Raw genomic sequence first — 18,272 nt, forward strand, 5'->3', positions numbered from 1 at the left:
AAAACCCACCCACAAAACCAAACACACATACAACCACAATTCCTCTCTGCACACACAATTCTCTATAATCTCAGCAAGAATTATGGCCTAGGGAGACCAGCACTAATTTTAGTATCAGATTTATTATGCAGCAGGGAGCAGAAATCAGTCAGGCCCGTCTCTCACTCCTAATGGGCAGAACTAGATCACGCTCCGGGAAGGCTCTACTGAAGAATAGCTCAGGCTTGGTGAAAAACAAAGCCCTTGGGGCCCCCCGAAGCACAAACACACTGCGTTCTTAGAAGCCACAATAAAACACAATGATACTCCTCATTTCTACAGCACTGCCTGCCAGAGGATCCCAAAGCACATGAATTAAAGCTTCCAGCACGCCTGGCAGAGAAGCCTGCAGCAGCAAGGGAGGACAGCATGGTCTTCAGGGTATTCAGCTTGGTACCCAGAAGCCCGGGCTGCAATTTTTCCTCCTCTACAGATGTGCCATACAGGCAAGCCCTCTGAGTGCAGAAGGGCAGCACTGTTTCACAGGCAGAGGGCTGCTGAGTGCATGCAGAGTGCTCAGAGCTACAGCAGCAGCGGTGGCCGTAAAAGCAGCATTTCACAGCGATGGAAGCAGACATAGACGTTAAGCGCTGCTCAGAAACAAGCACGGAACCCTGACTCCCGCCGGCTCCGGCTGCCTCCCGCACAGCCTCCCCTTACCACACAGACAGCAAAACTCTTCAGCACTCAAGCTCACCAGCACACCTTCGTGCAATGAGCTCTGGGTTTCAACACTGCTTTGTGCTGCTACGTATTCACAAACACACAGAGCCTCCCCCAGAAATTAATCAAGCCCTGGCACGGAACAGTTCTATATTCGTTCCTTCCCTTTCTTGCCCCATACTACAGTAGCTGACTACAGGTTTTGAAGCATCAGTCAGATGTCGGATGGGCGTGCTGCATTCAGTCTGTTCTTCTGGGCACTCACCCCTCCATCTTAAACATTCTACAGCTTACCCCCGCGTCTGCTTGTGCCCCCCTCTGACTTTGAGCACCACTAGCCTCATTCTTAAGATGCTTCAAATGCCCAGTGAAACCAGGCCTATTCTCAACAACTGTTTCTAATAAGCCAGTATTAGCTACAAAAGCCTTTTGCAGAGGGTTTTCACGACTGACTCATGCCCGTCTCCAATGATGCAACACTAAGGCAATCTTCGCACATAGCTTCGTCACCTTGTGGGGACTGAAGAAAATGCAGAGTTACTCACACAGCACTAATCGTGGCACAGCTGGGACATCAGCTTCTCAAACCCCACGTCTCCTCTCTTCACCAACACCTGGAAATACGTGGCACTGCGGGTGCAGCCCCAGCACCGTGTCGGGTTCGAATAACCCTCTCCCAAGGCACCAGCGATTCCCACTGTTTCAAGTATTGCAGAACACGTGAGCAGCACTTCTGTTTTCCACATCCATGAAACAAGGGTGATGACAATCACTTACCTCATCTCCATATGATAAGAATAAGGGTCAGATTTAAACTAGTTTAACTCATTTCAGCACGCAAGTCTTTTATGAAAGTAGGATGCTGATATCTCCAGGAATGTATGTCCCCCAGACTTTCAACTACATTTTGAATAAAACTTTTCCAAGAACCAGTTTTTCATTGGCAGCTCACTAAGACAAAGTCCAGAAACTTTCAAAACATCACTATGTCATTTTGATTTCAAATAGAGGATAGGCAGGCATGCATCTCCAAAAAGTGCATTGCCTACTTCTTTGTGTATCTAGGCACTTTACTAGTAGTTTTCTGGGTTTTTTCCTAAAATGGCCTTGAGCGTATTAGGCAATTTAGGAGCTTTGCTTTGACCTGCTATAACAGAAGTTAGTGGTTAACTCCTGCTAAATTCAGTGACAGCAAAGACAATCATCGCTGAGAAATTCAGAAAAGTCCACCAAAACCATACATGGTCAGTTGTGTTTTTTACCTGGTCCTAATTCAGTGCTAGAGTAAATAAAATCAGATTTAGAAGGTTTTGATTCCTCTGCATCTATTTTCCTCCTTCAAAATAGCTTTTTGCCTCCAAATTTCAGAAAAAAAGGAAAAAAGTATAACCAGTTTCCTGTCCAACAAATGCCTCCCCTACTCAGAAATCGTCAACAAAACAGCTACCTTCTTAAGGCCCAAACTTAGCCCTCGACTATTTGCGTACTGTTAGTTAAGAGATTACAGGACTTCTGGCTCCTATCTCATTTCTTCCACTGACTCCCCATTTAATGCTGAGCAGGTGACTGCAATGAAAATTACGAGACTTAGAAATTGACTTCAGGCAATGAACACACCTGCCTGAAAGGCACGAACAGCAAGAGAGCAAGGGGCAGAAAAGACAGCAAGCAGACCCTAGTAACACTGGCCTGGATCAAGTAAACTCAAACCATCTAAGCCTGTGCCTATCTTGGGGTTACTACCCTCAATGCAAAATGCCAGAGCTCTGCATATACCACTCCTTCTACCACTCTGGCTGCCAAGCAGCAGAAAGTCTCTCACTCAACATTTCTTAGGGCAGTGGAGACATAAAAGCCTCTTGACAAAATGGGCACCAGATTATGGTTCAGGAATGCCACGGTAGATTTAATCACTCAGTTGTACCAGCAGTGCAAGCTCCCCTTCTGCAGGGCAACACCATGTCATGTACGCAGTCCTCTGAAGCGCCTAGCGAGTTCACCAAAAACTACTAGGTAGTTAATACTGAGGATTTCAGATCTTTAGGCCTGCCAAGCAGCAGGAAAAGAATCTTGCATACAACCACCAAATTACCTCTTCCTCCCTCTGCCTCTTGACAGCCCGGAGCACATTTTCACCTGCATACCCAGAGCACATTTTCACTTGCATACCCAGCACCAATAATCAGGCTGAGCAATTCAGGACTTGCTCTCTGATCTCTGTTCCACCTCAAGAAGCACTTGGCAGCATCCATTTGTCTGCCTTGATCCAACGATCTCCAGTTCTCAGGAACACAAGATGAACAGGTGCTGTTGCCCTCCTCTCAGCTGCAGGAAATTCAGAACATTTCAAGGAAACAAAGGGAGGCACCCTCCAAAGATGAAGGATTGCACCTGCCGAAGACCTCTAAGAACATAAAGAAACAGCAAAATTTCTTTTGACCACGTCCATGTAAGATGCTTACCCTGTCAACTGCAATCCTTTAGCTGCAAGCTGGATGAAATAAGGTTATGTTTTCTGCAAGGATACTTGTCCTCTCCCACCTATTTCTTTCCCCATCATTTTCAAATGAATTGACACTTTATTTTACTTTCCACATATTGCAAGAGATCAGGATTACACAGCATCAGCTGAATAACGTTCTGCACACACTCTCATCAGCTTCATGTGTTCAGATGACAGTGACGGGGACTATAAAAGCATGAAGACAGATAATCACTGCTTATGTCTACAATTATAGTTCCAATAAAGTTTCTTCATGGCTCTTTAGTATTAAAGCCTTCGGACTGGTAACTAAATTGCTTTGATTTTTTTTTTTCTATTCTATATTTTCTTCTCTTCCTATTGCTTACACATACTTGATTGAGAGAGAAGAGAAATGCCCCTACTAAAATATCCACTGGAGATACCTACAAAACAGAGGTCCAGAAATCTAAACTGACTTCTAATAACTATAACAAAATCAAAGCCATGCTCACAAAACTTTGGGGGAATCATAACTATAGAGGACTTTCAACTATCATTTTATTTGATCTGGAAGATTAATGACATAGAGGATGTGACCAGATGAGAAAGAGGGGAAAAAAAATAAAAATCACACAAGATGATCACAACTCCCTCTTCATACATAAATTGCCAGGCACATTGCATGCATAACGTGCTGCTTTGATCACAGCACGGGATTAGGCGAGTCAGGAATTTAAAGCACAAAGGTACTGTGGCAGGAGACTCTCTCCAGGTGCTTTTCACCGCCATCCACCCACTCCCGGGATCCCAGGCCAGCTAGGGCAGGAAATCCCCGCTCGGCAGGCAGAGGAGGAACAGAGGCATGCAATTACAGTGCAGCCTGTCTCCGGTGCTGCACTTCACAGTGGAAGCACATCAGGACACACTCCTCGTCTGCGTAAGACAGAGGAACCACCGCAGCCATCCCTCTAAGCTCCAACAGGGAGGAACGACAGGCCACACAGAGAGAAACGGGTACAGTCCTGCAGCACAAAGGAGAAAGCCAGCTTCCAGGAGCTGGACCACGGGGGCGGAGGAGCGTCCGGCATGGCTGAGCGCCCAGCTCTGCGGGGAAGAGTCGAGCCAACACTTATCTAGAGGCAGAGGGACTCCAGGACACCTGCAGCTTAGCATGCTTCCTCCTCTCCTCTCATTACTGAGGGCACCAGGATCGACCCTGCATTGCAATGTGCCACTCAACCCATTTAAATCCACTGCCAGTCTCCCCCCTTGCCTCCCAGTGCACAAGCACTGCGCCCCAGCCCCCACACTAATTTGTAACCACCATGTGACCGGCATTAGCCATAATTCATACCACAAACTACCTTTCACATGCTGTGGCCTAGCATCCTTATCTTGCTTCCCCCTCCCCGAAGCCTCGCCTCGCCGCTGCTGTTCGGAAACACCAGCGTACGGCAGGAACCTCAGGACTCAGCAGTTACAGCCTCCGCCACACACCAAAGCACTGGCACTCCAGTCAGGGCCTCCCTTATAAATTTTCCAATCAAAAGTCGTTAAAAAACAAAAAAACCTCAGTTTAACCCCTCAAAGACAAGTTGCATAAAGAGCCGGCAGCATACAATCCTGCTTCGCTTCACACACTTCCTTCCCAACGTCCAGGGACACTGCCAACATCTCTTTCAGACAGAGGCAGCCGTTTACCATGTGGTACCGAACCTGGGCATCAGGAAACGGCTGTGTTCTCTGCCACGCTGAGATACTTTGGATAATCCCCTGTTGCCCTTTTTTCCTCCGACCCTTGCCTCCCCAGGCTCAACGGCAGTACCAGGCCCATGAGGGCCTTACTTGGGTTCTCACACGCTGCACCAAGAAAGACCAAACTCTTACTGACGATGACACTGTGCTTCCTCAGCGGTCAAACCCAGCTAACAGTGGTCCTGGGACATTATCACAGCAGGTTTTACAAGGGGCTGTTTCACCAAGTACTATTTGAACAGGGTAGAGTTCAAATGTTAGGTATGCTGCGTATTCAGCAGGCCATCCATCCAGGGCTGGAGTTACAGAGTTGACGTACAGAAAGCAACCGGGGAGGAAGGTGAGCTGTCTAGTACAAATACATCAATCAAAAAAACCCCAAACACCTTATACTAGAGACTTTTTGAGGAGAGGGAGCCCCAGCCGCAAGAAGCGGCATCTTTCACCATAGTTGGCTCAGCGGGACTCATTCGGGTCTCGCATGAGAGATCTCCCAGGGATCCTCAGGACATGGCAGAGAGCAACGGCCTGACACTATCCAACACGACGGTGGGTAGCAGCCCCGCACCAAAAGGTGGGGCGATACTCCCGTGTCCTCAGAAAATTCCTATCATATTTCACATGTCAGCATTAACTTCAGATTTCTTTTCAATGTTTTCTGCTCCCTTCCACAATTCACTGAGCACACAGCGCTGCTACGGGCTTTGTAGGTCTGCCAAATACAACACCGGAAGTAGGAGAATTTCACCAGCAAATGAACATCTTTATACTCATTTACAACACTTTGCAAACTTTTGGCAAAAGCATAAGTGTTCTGTGTATCAGGCTCTGTGCACAGCTCGGGCTCAGAGCAGGGAATAGCACCGACGCATCTCTGAACATAAATGATTGATAACATGGCCAAATGGAAAACTATACAGAAGTTTCACTCTTTCAGTAAGCACTGCAGAAAAATCACTAGCAACGTCCCCTTCAGCAACACGTTTTTCCAGCAGTGCAACAAACAGCAAACCTGCTGCCAGTGCTGAGGGTTTGCAGCCGACATGCTTTCACCACAAACCAAGCCTCTGACTTGAGCGATACCTCTCAGCCCAGCGGGATTTAGATACTTGGGACAAATGCTCAGCTCCTTGTAACCTCTTTGCACACCATACCAAACCACCCTTCGGGAAGATTCCTGAACAATGTTTATTCAGCAATTGTTATAAAAACCTCTCCTGACTCTCTATCTAGCAGGCATTCTGTTTCCACCAGCATTCAAGAAGCTGAAAGTCTTGTCGGCACTTCACAGTCCCTATCTTAAATAAATCAAATTTTTAAAACACTTCTTCACCCTGTGCTCCTCACCTTCTCTTTGATGCAAAACTGACCCACAGAACAACATAAAGATGAGCTCAGAGTCAAGGGTACTAAAACACAAATTAAAACAGCACAGCACAGGTTTGGGGACGCTGCAGAAGAATTTCGTATCCTCTGGGCAACACCAGCACTCCCAGCGACCCAGCCCGGAACCACGAGGACTGGAGCTGCACCAGGACCCTGCCCACATTCTCAGCCAAGGAGGCCTTGCTCCAGCCATATCTCGTAGTTGTATGGCACATACAGAGGAAAATAAAACCAATAGGACTTAACAACTTCAAACCCTGGGAACTACTTAATTCACTAGATATTAGTTTCTTTCCCCCACACCACCATTTTCCCTCCCACCTGCCAAGCCACCTCATTACTGTCACTCTGCATCAGCTCTTGCTACAGTAGCTTTCTTGGACCTTTGCCCCTTCAGTCAGCTTGAAACCTCTTCCCTATTGTACATCAGAGTCAATGGGAAATTAATGCAGGTCTTTGCTGGGGGGAGGGAAGGGCAGAGGGAACAACGCTTTCTGCTGCTGTCAATACTTCTTTTCCTTCACCCTTCTTGCCACATACACTTTACCAACATATTAAGAAGCCTTGTCCGCATTTAACTGTGCTTGCTGAGGTCTCTGGAACTATTCCTCATGTGCAGAATTGCCTACGTCTTAGCAGGGTAGGGTCCCTCTTTATAACAAAGTTCCTGAAGTACAATTTTAATACTTAAATTAAGCCTACTCGGTCACAACAATACACCCAGCTGCAGATGTCCCAGCACGAGGAATGACTGAGCAGGGGAGAACAACTTTCTAACATTCTTCAGATTTTCTCTGCACTCAAAAAATAAAGGAAATATTTTCAACAGGAGAGCAGCAAAATGCCAAAGTTTAGAAGTAACTTATTAATACTGCATGCTGATCTGACTACAGAGATTCACATTAACTTTCAAATTATTCAGCAAACCACAATTTCTACAAGAATATCTTAGAAACCTAAGCCACGTTGAACACTACTCACATAGTTTACAGAATTATTCCAGTGACTACAGCAAATAGAATGTGTGATTGCAGGGCTAGAGACTAAACTAAGCTTAGACAATGATTTTTTTTTTTTTTTAAAGTCTGATGCTACACTGACCTTGCAATCACTTTTTTGAGGAAACAGCAGATTAATATTTTCTTGTGAGCGAGATCCTCTGGTGGAGGGGGGGAAATGAGAGATGAAACTGGCTATCTCTGAAAGAGAAGTGATGGGACTGACCATATACAAAGTACTGTCAAATACACAAAGTAATCTTTTAATCTTTTTCTGCTACAGCCTCCACAGTTCAACAAAGCATTTAATAATGTGCTTTTAGTCCATCCTGATTCAGCAAAGCACTTACCCACATGCTTATGCCAACTTAAGTATATGCTTAAGTGCTTTCGCACAATAGGGACAGAGAAGATTCAGGCCCTGTAGAAGAACGATTTTCTGAAACAAGCCATTTTTTCCTAAGATGACTGGCTCTATTTACAGCTTCTCCTCCCTTTATAGCATGACCCAAAACACGTTTAAAGAGAACACAAAAAAACAATTGAAAAGTCAAATAACTATTAGGAACAGCAAAGACATCTATGTATGGCTTAATGAAATAGAGGAGTTGTTCTTTTTCCTTCTCAGTATAACATATACCTTGATCTACACACACCACGTTACCCTGTTTCAATAGCTCTCCTCTAAAAATAAGTTACAAGTTCCCTTAATGCTTTGGATTTCACAACATTTATGAGACTATCACCAGAGTCAACAGGCTAAAAAAAGAATCCATTAGCATTAACTGGCCTGTCACTGGCAGTGACAAATAAATGAATTTGATGGTTTTAGATCAGTCATTAGTAGACCTACCCCCGGGCTGATAAAGGCTCAGCACTTTGCAGACGAGATGTACTCAATCTGGAAGCAGAGAGGAATGCACAAGGGTGTTAGCATGCTGCTCTTCTTCCATTTCCCTGACCTCCCTCATTTCAGACCCTTTCCTGGCATATCCAAGCAGCAAGGTCTTAATGCAGAAGTTACCTGGTAGATGCCATTAAAAATAATCCAACAATATAGAAAAGCACGGGGAATGTAGACTCCCCTTTAAAAAAAAAAAAAAAATCCCAAGTTAGATGATGTTCAATTTTAATTTTTAGTTAACAGTAAGTCAAAGGGAAGGAAAGTACATTAGGACTATTCTTAACATGAAAGACATCCTTAGGCAATGATAATGGAAATACATAAATTTTATACAAGTACAAGACAGTCTGTGGGGATTAAGGACAACGTGAGCAATCTACCTGAGTGGTTGGGGAGAAGAAATAAATGTTTACATCTCCAAAACCAACAAAATTACAAAAATCCAGCTCAGCTCTTGCTTCTGACAAAACTCACTGCACTACATGGAACGCCTTGCACAGCCACTTTTTCCTCTGGCTGCCAGCATCCAAGAACAGAGATCGTGCTCTGCCTCAAACAGATCACAGAGAGCAAGAATCCGAGCCCAAGAATAATGGGTTTCAAAACCCTGATCCTCTACTACCTGAGAAGACCTGGGTTGATTAGCCAAGACTCAGACTCATCAACTTTTCTGTTTGACCATCCGATGCCAGAGGGAGACAATTTCTAGGAGCAGCTTACCCTGGACAAGGGATCTATGTCAAGGCTGCCTGAACAGGGTACCTGAACACTGGACATCAATCACAAAAAGAAATCTCTCATACCATCTGGTAAGTACTTCATATTACTCTGTATGCAGAAGATACAGCGACATTATTAAGGTACACATCTATGCCCAATGCCAAGAGCAGGAAATACTTCCTCTCGTACTCTATCCAGACCTGCAGGGGAATTTTAAAAAAAAAAAAGAAAAAAGAAAAAAGAAAAAACATAGGGAAAAGGCCTGACCTTGCTGCTCTTTACAGCCTGGTGGGGAAGGAAGGGTGGCAGGAAAGGAAGAATCCTGAGTTCTGCTAGTGTGTTCAGTTCACATTCTTTTGAAAAAGACTTCAAAGTCCACCCAATACTTAAAATAAGATGGGAAGTAGTGGGACTAACCTGGAGGAGTTTACAGGCAGAAGCAGGGGAGGAAACAAACAACAGAACTCTTGATTTTCAAGGTCTATCATTTGCTTTGGAATGAAATCTCTCTCTGCTACTCACACTGATCAGGCAGCCAAGGGACGCAGACACCCCACCCACAGTTAACTTAATTGGAATCAGACATCCAAATCCACTGGTTAGCTTTAAAAAAAAAATATCCCAGGTTAGCCTGGGTGTTATTCCAAAAGGGCATGCCCTCCATTTGCTGCTGTGGAATAGCCAGCTTCACGTGGGTTTAACCAGGGGCAACTCAAATGAAAGGAGAGCTGTTGACACTCTGTTTTTCGCCAAAGAAGGAGGAACAGATGTGCACAACTGCACCTCTTAAAAGTCCGTGTGCCCGGCCAGACAGGAAACCAGCTAGTCCACAGACAAGGTACGCACAGTTTGCAGATACACTGACTGACTGGAGCAGAGATGCCAGAACCAGTTATCGGTCCTGCACTGTCCTCTGTTAGAGTACAATACATCTAACGAAAACATCGGTATTCAGCATCACCATCTGACTATCAAACAAAAGGCTTCCCTCACCAAATAAAGACCTTTTGCTATTTTGTGACCGAATGGTCACCAGAATATTGTACCCAACCCACGTAGATTAGATCCCAAATTAAAATATGCAATCTTGACAACCACCACCTCTGCTCTGGCTCATCAGCAGACAGGACGCTGGACATCCAGCACCCAGCCCACGCCACCAAGCTACAGGAGCAGCTCCAGTAGCTAGCAGCAATAGTTGGCTTCCCTTTTTTATTTAACAGCTGCTGAAGAGGATGCATAGAGACTATAGTCAGCAGGTCACATGCTAATGAATGCCACCGAATGCTAGTAGTTCCAGCTTGTTGACTTGCCGGAGCAATTCCCAACCATATGCGTTATGCCCCTGTAGTAAGTGCCGGGAAGAACAGGCACCTCGGTCCCATCCTGGAGGAACCTGAGCACAAAATACAAATCAGTGGGTAGCCTCGATAACCGTAAACTTGGACTGAAGTTTTTATCTGTCTCTGTTTCATACATGGCTTTGCACAACAAAGCATCCAGATTTCTATACCAGTAAGTCACACAAAGATATTTTCATGGCCAAGGAGGTTCTTCATGGACTGAAGCTGCTGTCCTTTTGCTCTTCAGGTTTGTTTTGTTTTGTTTTTTAAATAAATCCCCAAGGCAGGGGGGTGAGGGTAGAAATTGCTTACATTTGAAAATATCTAATGAACATGCTAAATTTGATAAAGCTTCTCCAACCTACTACAGCAGGTAATGTCAGAACTGACAGGCTGTGTATATTAAAAAGTCAAATTATTGTAGTCTTCAGTATTCAAAAGGGGGTACAAAACTACTACCTCCCCCCCCCATCACTGCTGGTTTTTAAGGATTTTTAAGTCAGCAGAGTTATAAATGATCAACTGTTACAGAGTGCCTTCCAGCACTTGGAAGCAAGACAGATTTTTATCAAGGAACAGCAGCCGCAAGAAAGCATACGTATATTCTTTTCATCTCGCTGTTAGCTATATAGCAGAACCTCAACAAGTTAAACCCCTGCAGCAAATTTCCTAAAACAATGGCTTCAAGTCATCCTGGACTTCACAAGGAGAGCAGGATTACCCATCATGGCGTAATCCACTGGAGGCAATCACCGAGGATTTTCTGCGAGGGTCATTCTAAAAAAATCAGGGAAGAATGCTCTGCTGTTACAACCTGCCACTTCTTGCTCAGTAACCAATTTGCATCACCAGAGAGGTGTCAAATCATGGAGATGCAGTTAAAAAAGCCCAGAAGAAAGCATTTTACTGGGCTACAGTTTGAAAGGGGAAGACTAGCCAATTAAAGTGAATCAGAAGCGGAGAAGGAATGAGCACAAATTATTGTGCGCACACAAATAAGCGAGCGTGACCCCGCAGACCACAGCAAGCATGTGATCTGGCAAAGGAGGCAAATGCAGCCTGAGAACCAGCGCAGCCGCTGCCCACTGAGGAGTTAATCGTGCAGAGGCAGGTCAAAAGGGCTCTGAAGGAAGGGGATGGATGGAGGGAAGCGCTGCCAGAAGGTCTGCCTGCACAAGAAGGGGGAAGGCGCCCGCAGCCTTGCTTCCACTTTAGCACCCAGTCACTGTCAGGGTGGGAAGCCAGGAAGACCACTGAAAAAAGCTCAATCTGCATTTTGCTAAACACACCAGGAAGGAAGACTACTCGGGGAAGAAAAAATTTCCCCTCGAACCTAGAGAGAGACAGAGACATTTCATTAAATGTCATTAATCTCCACAGACCCAAGCATTAGCTAGTTAATTAGACTAAAGTACAGTCACATTTTAACACTGAGCATTCGGTATTCAACTGGGACAAATGAACAACTGAAGTCCAAAACCTTAATTCGGTATCTAATTAGAAAACAGAAAACAAAAAAATCAAGATTATGAAACGCAGTCCAGAATAATACATCATAATTGATGTAAAATCTGTTCTTTATTGCATCTGATTTTCTCCAATTTCCTGATAAGGCTCCTTTCAATCTTAAGATTTTTTTCAAATGCGCTGTAGAAATCCCAACACTTTAGAAAGGACAAGTGTGTCAAAAGCAGAAACAGACACTGCTGATCTCTCCAGAGAGAGCAAGTTCCTGCTAAGAGTGGCATCCAGTGTACGTTTTAGGATTTGCCCCACACTTGAAAGACGTCTGTTACCAAAAACAAACAAACAAAAAACAAACAAAACAAAAAATACCCCACACCCCACATGGAGAAAAACAAAATCCCCTTTGTAAAAATGACCTGATTTTGCATTAACATGAAAATTTCATTCACTAATATCCTTGGCATAAGACATGCCCTGTTTTTTTTAATTGTTATAGAAGGAATCACATGGGACAGCTTAACAGCTCTGTTGTAAGCGTTATAAACTTTTACAAATAACACTGTAGAAACAGATAACTGGTAATTGAAGACAGTTTAAAATGTAAATAAGCCTTTAAAAGGTATTGGGAAGGGAGAATGGAACATCAGTCACAGTGCAAGATCATCTTCATACTTTAATTATGAAACCTGTCAGAATTCTGATAACTTTAAATTATATCTTAAAGACAGCATTAATCCAATAATATAATCCAGAAGCCACAAACGCTACAAACCATAAACTCTTTGCTTAGCGCAGAAGCAAGCCGGCACACCATTATTCACTAATTAGTTATTAGACATGTCCTATGAAGAAAAGAACCTCTAAATATTTGACTACATTAGTTTGGTTTAAAATTCTGCAAGCAGGCTGTTGGGTTTTGTTCTCTTTTTTTTTTTTTCTTTTAAAGAAATCACTAGCGCCTCTCCTGCTATATGCCTAGGGTTTTTAAATTACACGTCGTTTTTCCTAGATGAATGTTTTGTACAATATTTAACATTATGGTTCCACACGCCATTAAACTGCTTGCTTTCATGAGGAGCTATATGCAATAAAATGGTTAGGCTGAACCTGTTCAGGTAGTCTCCTGCCACCAACTTTAAACCACTTTTCCTTATTGACTTGCATCCACAACTTTGCAGCCTTGTCTTTCCATTTTTTAACACAATACTGAAGTAACCCAAGATGATTAGAGTGTATACAAGTGGCATACACCAGCTAAATTAAGTTCTTCCAGTAGACTCTCAAAAACAAATAAAAAAAGAAAAACGTCAATTACAAGTTTTCTTTCAGCCTCTGTTTTTCAAAATTCAAATACAACTGACTGCACATTTGGATTTGAAACTGATCTGTTGTTTTCGTTAGGCACAGCCTAAAGAGCAACAACCACTTCTATTCCATAAGCAACTCCTCCAGAAGAAAAGGCACCCAGCGGTATTTCAGAGCAAGCATGCAGACAGAAGTTCCTGTGCACATAGCTACAGCGTCTTTGTCCCAACATGGAAACTGGCCACACTATAGCAAGAGTGCCCTGGAAGAAGAAGGTCACTTCTCCAGCCAGCCTGATCGGCTAAGGGACTTAAAGCTCATTGTTTCACTGTTCTTGCAAAAGAATACCCCATGGCCTGAAGAGTTCAGAGCTTCATCAGAAACTTGCTATCCAATGCTTATTAGTCTCCAAACACATCTCTGAAGTTATACAAAAGAAAATTTGCAAACAATGAAGGCAGAGATATATTCCCATCCATCACAACCACAGAACTGAAAGCTCAGCTCAAAACAAGCCTGAAGTCTGCACTTAATCCAAATGCTCTTCATAAACACCATGCAAAACATATTGCGTAAAATAGCATAACAAACGCAAGTAATGCAGCAACAATCTCCCACCAGAACTAGAGAAGTCTTTGCCTTTCAGCCAGCCGCAACTGACCGGGACTCTGCAAGGAGACAGTTAAACTGGAGACACGTAATATCGCACAAAGCAGCTCTCCTGTAGTTTCACAGCCATACGCTGATACCCTTAAGACGCCATGCACTCCGGCTTTAAAAGCTTTCATTGCCAATTCCCTGTTTGAAACCTGAACTGCCTGGCAACAATGATTCTCTGTGTGCCTAAAATCCTATTATCGATCCTCCTACTTACCTTAGGCTGTGCTCGTCGGGGAAATGCAACTTTAGGGTCAATCTGAGGAAAAAGAAAGGGGAAATCAACAAGATAGCTTTTGTTGTCAATTTATATACTTTTTTTTTTTAAATCACTGAATTATTAATCCCTCATTTCTCAGGCTTATAATTCAGCACATCGGGTTATCTGGATCTACTCTGGAACTGATGGATCACAGTCTGGGGTTTTTTTGGCAGGGGGAGCGAGACGGGAAGAAAGAAAGAAAACATCTCTTCTGTACACCTCCTGCATCATCTTCTGGGCGACAATCTCCGCTGGTGCTCAGGGAGCTCTGTATTAGCCTCTGGATGCTGCCTCTACAACCAAAACTGCACGTTAAACGTTATCTGCACACTCTGGAGGTTGCACAGAAAGACGGCCAGCATTCCTGATCAAGATCTTAACCTGTTGTTTTTGACACCTGCACCTTCCTTCAGTTGGGTTTTGGGTTACTTTGTTTTTCTTCTATTTTTCTGCTTTGTTTTGTCAACTGACTAGCAACACTACACAAAAAAAGAAATGCAAAACACAAAGTCAAGTTATTTACATTTCAGTTATTAAAACTAAAACATTAGAAGGACTACAAGATTATCCTTCATAACAACATGCCAAATTGATCTGGTTTGCTCACCCTCAAAGAACATATGTGAGCAATGAAAGACTACAAAGGGGCATTTATGGGAAGGGGGGGTAAGAGGGGAGAGCAAGGCACAAACGAAACATACAGGCATTTTAAACCAGAAGAAACCAAGTTCTTAAAAAAGATTTTCCATGAAGGAGTTACCTAAAGTATTCTTGAATGAAGCACGCTACCACAGAGAAAAAAAAGGAAAAAAAAAAAAAAGTGTTTTACCCCATGCTCCCTTGTTTTAAGATGCAGCATTGACTCCCATTGCACTGCATAAAATAGAAAGCGTGTCCACTCTGCAATTCCAAAATGCTAATTCTGCAATTTTAAAAACAACTTCCACATGGGTCATCTTTAAAAAGCGACTCTTCTCTACCATTCAAAAAAATCACTTAACAACAAAATGACACCACCGCAGATGCATGGCTGGATGTAAATAAAAAAAATCGTACCTTTTAAACAACTGCCCATCTTAAATTGTCATCTTTAAAAATGATTCCAATAAAATGTCTACGCGCTGCTGATTTCACCTCTGTTTTTTCGCAGCATCTGCACACAGACACATTCTAAATAGAGAGTCTGGAAAAGGATTTTTTTTAAAGGACTAAATCCTACCTTAACTGTGCAACTTGCGACTGCTTTCAGTGTGGTCTTTGACTACATAACAAACTGACGAAACTAATCCTGATCGTGTTAAGGCACATTTAGAAGTAGAGGCTTTCTTTAACAGCCTGGGTTTGGTTTTTGTTGGGTTTTTCCCTCCCTCAAGCTAACCCTGATTAGGGAAAGGAGATGTTTCCATTTGGTATTGTTATTCCTGTGGTGATAAATATTCCTGTCACTGATTAAAAAAAACACGGGCCTCTCCTAAAAAGCAGTTTTACTCAATTAATTTGTCAAAATTGGAAATAACACAAACATTTGATGTGCGACTGATAAACTGATTTGTCTACATCAGATACAAATGTAGTATCTTTTTTAGGACATACCTGAGAAATGAGCGATTACATGCCACTTTATTGTTCAAAAAGCATAAAAAGTAAAATTCTTTATCTAGAAAGCTAACCTTTTCATAGAGATTAACATTATCTACAAATATATTCAGCACTGACTAGGCATTTGTCTACCGGGGAAATACAACAGGTACGGATTTTCCACAGCAATACCCAAAGGTGGAGGCAGACATGCACGTTTCTACATTTGCTTCAGAAGTGAAAGTTTTCTCAACAAAGAGCACCAGTCCCACCAGAAGGACATCGCTGCAAAGTCCCACTGGTAAAAAGTTGGAAGAGCCATTAAAAACTCTAAAGCAACACATTCATTTTTGAAGGTCAGTTCAAAGAGCATGGAGTTCTTTGCACCACAGCGACAGCCCTTCTTAAATAACTGCATTTTCCTTCACAAAACCTTTTGGATAAACACCATCAGCATTTGAAGATGAACACTAGTAATCAACATGGCAAATCCATACCTTTTGCATATCCCTGTCAGCTATTTAAACAACAAACAAACAAACAAAAAAAAAACTTCTACCAAAAAAAAATTAGTTAGTTAGGTACAATTCTACTTACTGTATCTACAAGTCCTCTAGGAAATGACTATAATACTATTTCTGATATGAATGGCCATTACCTAAACAAAGCTTTTAACGTAACTGTAAACAAGAGCGACGTTTCCATGCCAATACCCAACCGATCTGCCTCCTGTGCTGAACGTTGAAACAGAGTCAAATGCTATGTTATACTAAAGAACAGTTACTATAATATGTCTACAAATAAACGGCTGAAAGGGAACCTGGCTAGTTTTATGTTTTACTTTTAAGCTGCGTTGCTGATTCTAAGGTCGATTTCCTGTTTAGATTGATTCAGTCATTATCACACAATCAAAATTGAGGCAAATTTGTCCGGGTCAAGCTTTTCACCCCTCCCCCAGAGAAGAGCAAATTAATACATTGCAGGGACTAGACTGTGATACAGGAAAAAAGCTGGGGGAGGACCTAATTATAGTCAGAAATATGACAGGGTGTCCTCCCATGATTTATTTTTTTTAAACCCTCGTTCAAGACACTGTTTGCCTTTGTTCTTCTTATCTAAATTTATCTTTAAAAACACATAGAGAATATAGCTGTACATGAAAAGTCTGGTGAGTTTAATCTCAGGAGCACAGTTGAATCAGTTATCTTACCATATCTGATTAAACCTAAAATCAAATTATTAAGGCATGTGAAAGCATGGACTACGTGTTCAGACAAGCCCAACAGAATTTGTAGGTCGAATTAAAACACTAGATTCCACCTGCTTCTACGAGAGCTTTGGGCTTTTTGTTTTCATATAAATTACATTTTTAAAAAACAAAACAAAACAAAAAACAACCCATACACTCATGTTTGCTCCCTGCTTCTTCTATCCTTCATTTAACTATAATCTCATACACACAGGCACACACAAGATGTTCCAGCACCGAGACAGGATTCCTCCTAACACCATGTCACGTTAAAATAAAGCCTTTAAGATCCAGAATACATACTATAAAGGACAGTTACAGCAATGAACACATTCAGTACGTCCAGCAGAAGCTCTCTGCCAGACAGTTAAACCAACACGAACCTTCCCTTCCCAAAACACGACCCCCTTCAGACCGATCAGTACCACAGCAGTAATGACCTCTACCAGTGTCCTTCCCCCCCCTCCCCTTCCAGGTTTGCTGAGGCTTAAAATTGCAACAAAGTAAGAGGCACGAAAACTTCACCCTTTTGCATGGCCTTGATCCCCGGGAGAAAAACAAGGCCTGAAGCTACACACGCTTGATACCTTTTGTTTGACCCAATACTGAAAAAGCTGTACCAGGTCAAGGGGCAAACTTACACGTGGGGGGATTTATTAAAAAAAAAAAAAGTAAATGTGATGTTTATTAAGAAAAAAAAAAATAGATCAGCTGAATCTCATGAGCATTTTCCTTATGTTATCCACTGGAGGCTGAGCGTAGCAAAAAGCCCTGGAGAAACAACAGATTAGGACTTGTGCTTCTCTGCCACATCTACTCTCAAGCTCTAGCATAGCTTTCCATAAATTAATGCGTACGTTTCATAAGGGCCCTGACATCACAGGTGAGGGGGATCTCACCAAAAAATGACTTTGGGAAATGACACTGGAAGCAGCTTTTACGATTTGACAGTAAGTCACTCCCACCTTGAAACGCGCGCACCAATAAATAAATAATCAATCAAAAGAAGTAGAAAGTTCCCTGCAGAAAGCATTCCGCAGCGGAACACCAAAAAAAGTTGGATTTTACTCTACAATTTTTTCAATGTCACCGCTCAACAAAATACAAGGCTGGGGGAGGAGCCATCGGTCGGTATGGGTAAATTCGGATTTAAAAAAAGAAAGTTACCGCTTTTCGTAAGTTAAAGGCAGACTCTAGGAAAAAAGGAAAAAAACAACCATGTGAAGTCCCGGTTCAATGACAGCTTGACACCGCCCCGCAAAAAACCGGCCGAAGTCGCAGCCGCGGCCAAGCGCGGGGCGAGGGCACGGTCCCTGGAACGTCTCCTGTCACCGCCGCAGCAGACGAAGGGCAGCCGGGCAGCCCCACGCACGACCTACCGTCTTGGAGTCCTGCTCGTGGTGGGGCTGAGCCAGGACTTTGTCTACACTCGCCGGATCCGCGAACGTAACGAACCCGAAGCCTCTGCGAGAGACAAAGAGC

The 18,272-nt window shown here is 43.1% G+C and overlaps 1 protein-coding gene across 1 annotated transcript in view; it reads right to left on the reverse strand.

Moving 5' to 3' along the window:
* Positions 1–18,256, reverse strand: part of MSI2 (musashi RNA binding protein 2) — a gene marked incomplete at both ends in the record, with an annotated part of 263,463 nt that extends 245,207 nt beyond the window's left edge. The window contains 2 exons of the mRNA XM_009278253.2: positions 13,919–13,960; positions 18,170–18,256. Of these exons, the coding sequence (XP_009276528.2) occupies positions 13,919–13,960; positions 18,170–18,256 (129 nt within the window). The remainder of the gene's footprint in view (positions 1–13,918; positions 13,961–18,169) is intronic.
* Positions 18,257–18,272: the final 16 nt, after the last annotated feature.

This window comes from Aptenodytes forsteri, unplaced genomic scaffold (assembly GCF_000699145.1).
Source record: "Aptenodytes forsteri isolate BGI_AS27 unplaced genomic scaffold, ASM69914v1 Scaffold66, whole genome shotgun sequence".
NCBI lineage: Eukaryota > Metazoa > Chordata > Aves > Sphenisciformes > Spheniscidae > Aptenodytes > Aptenodytes forsteri.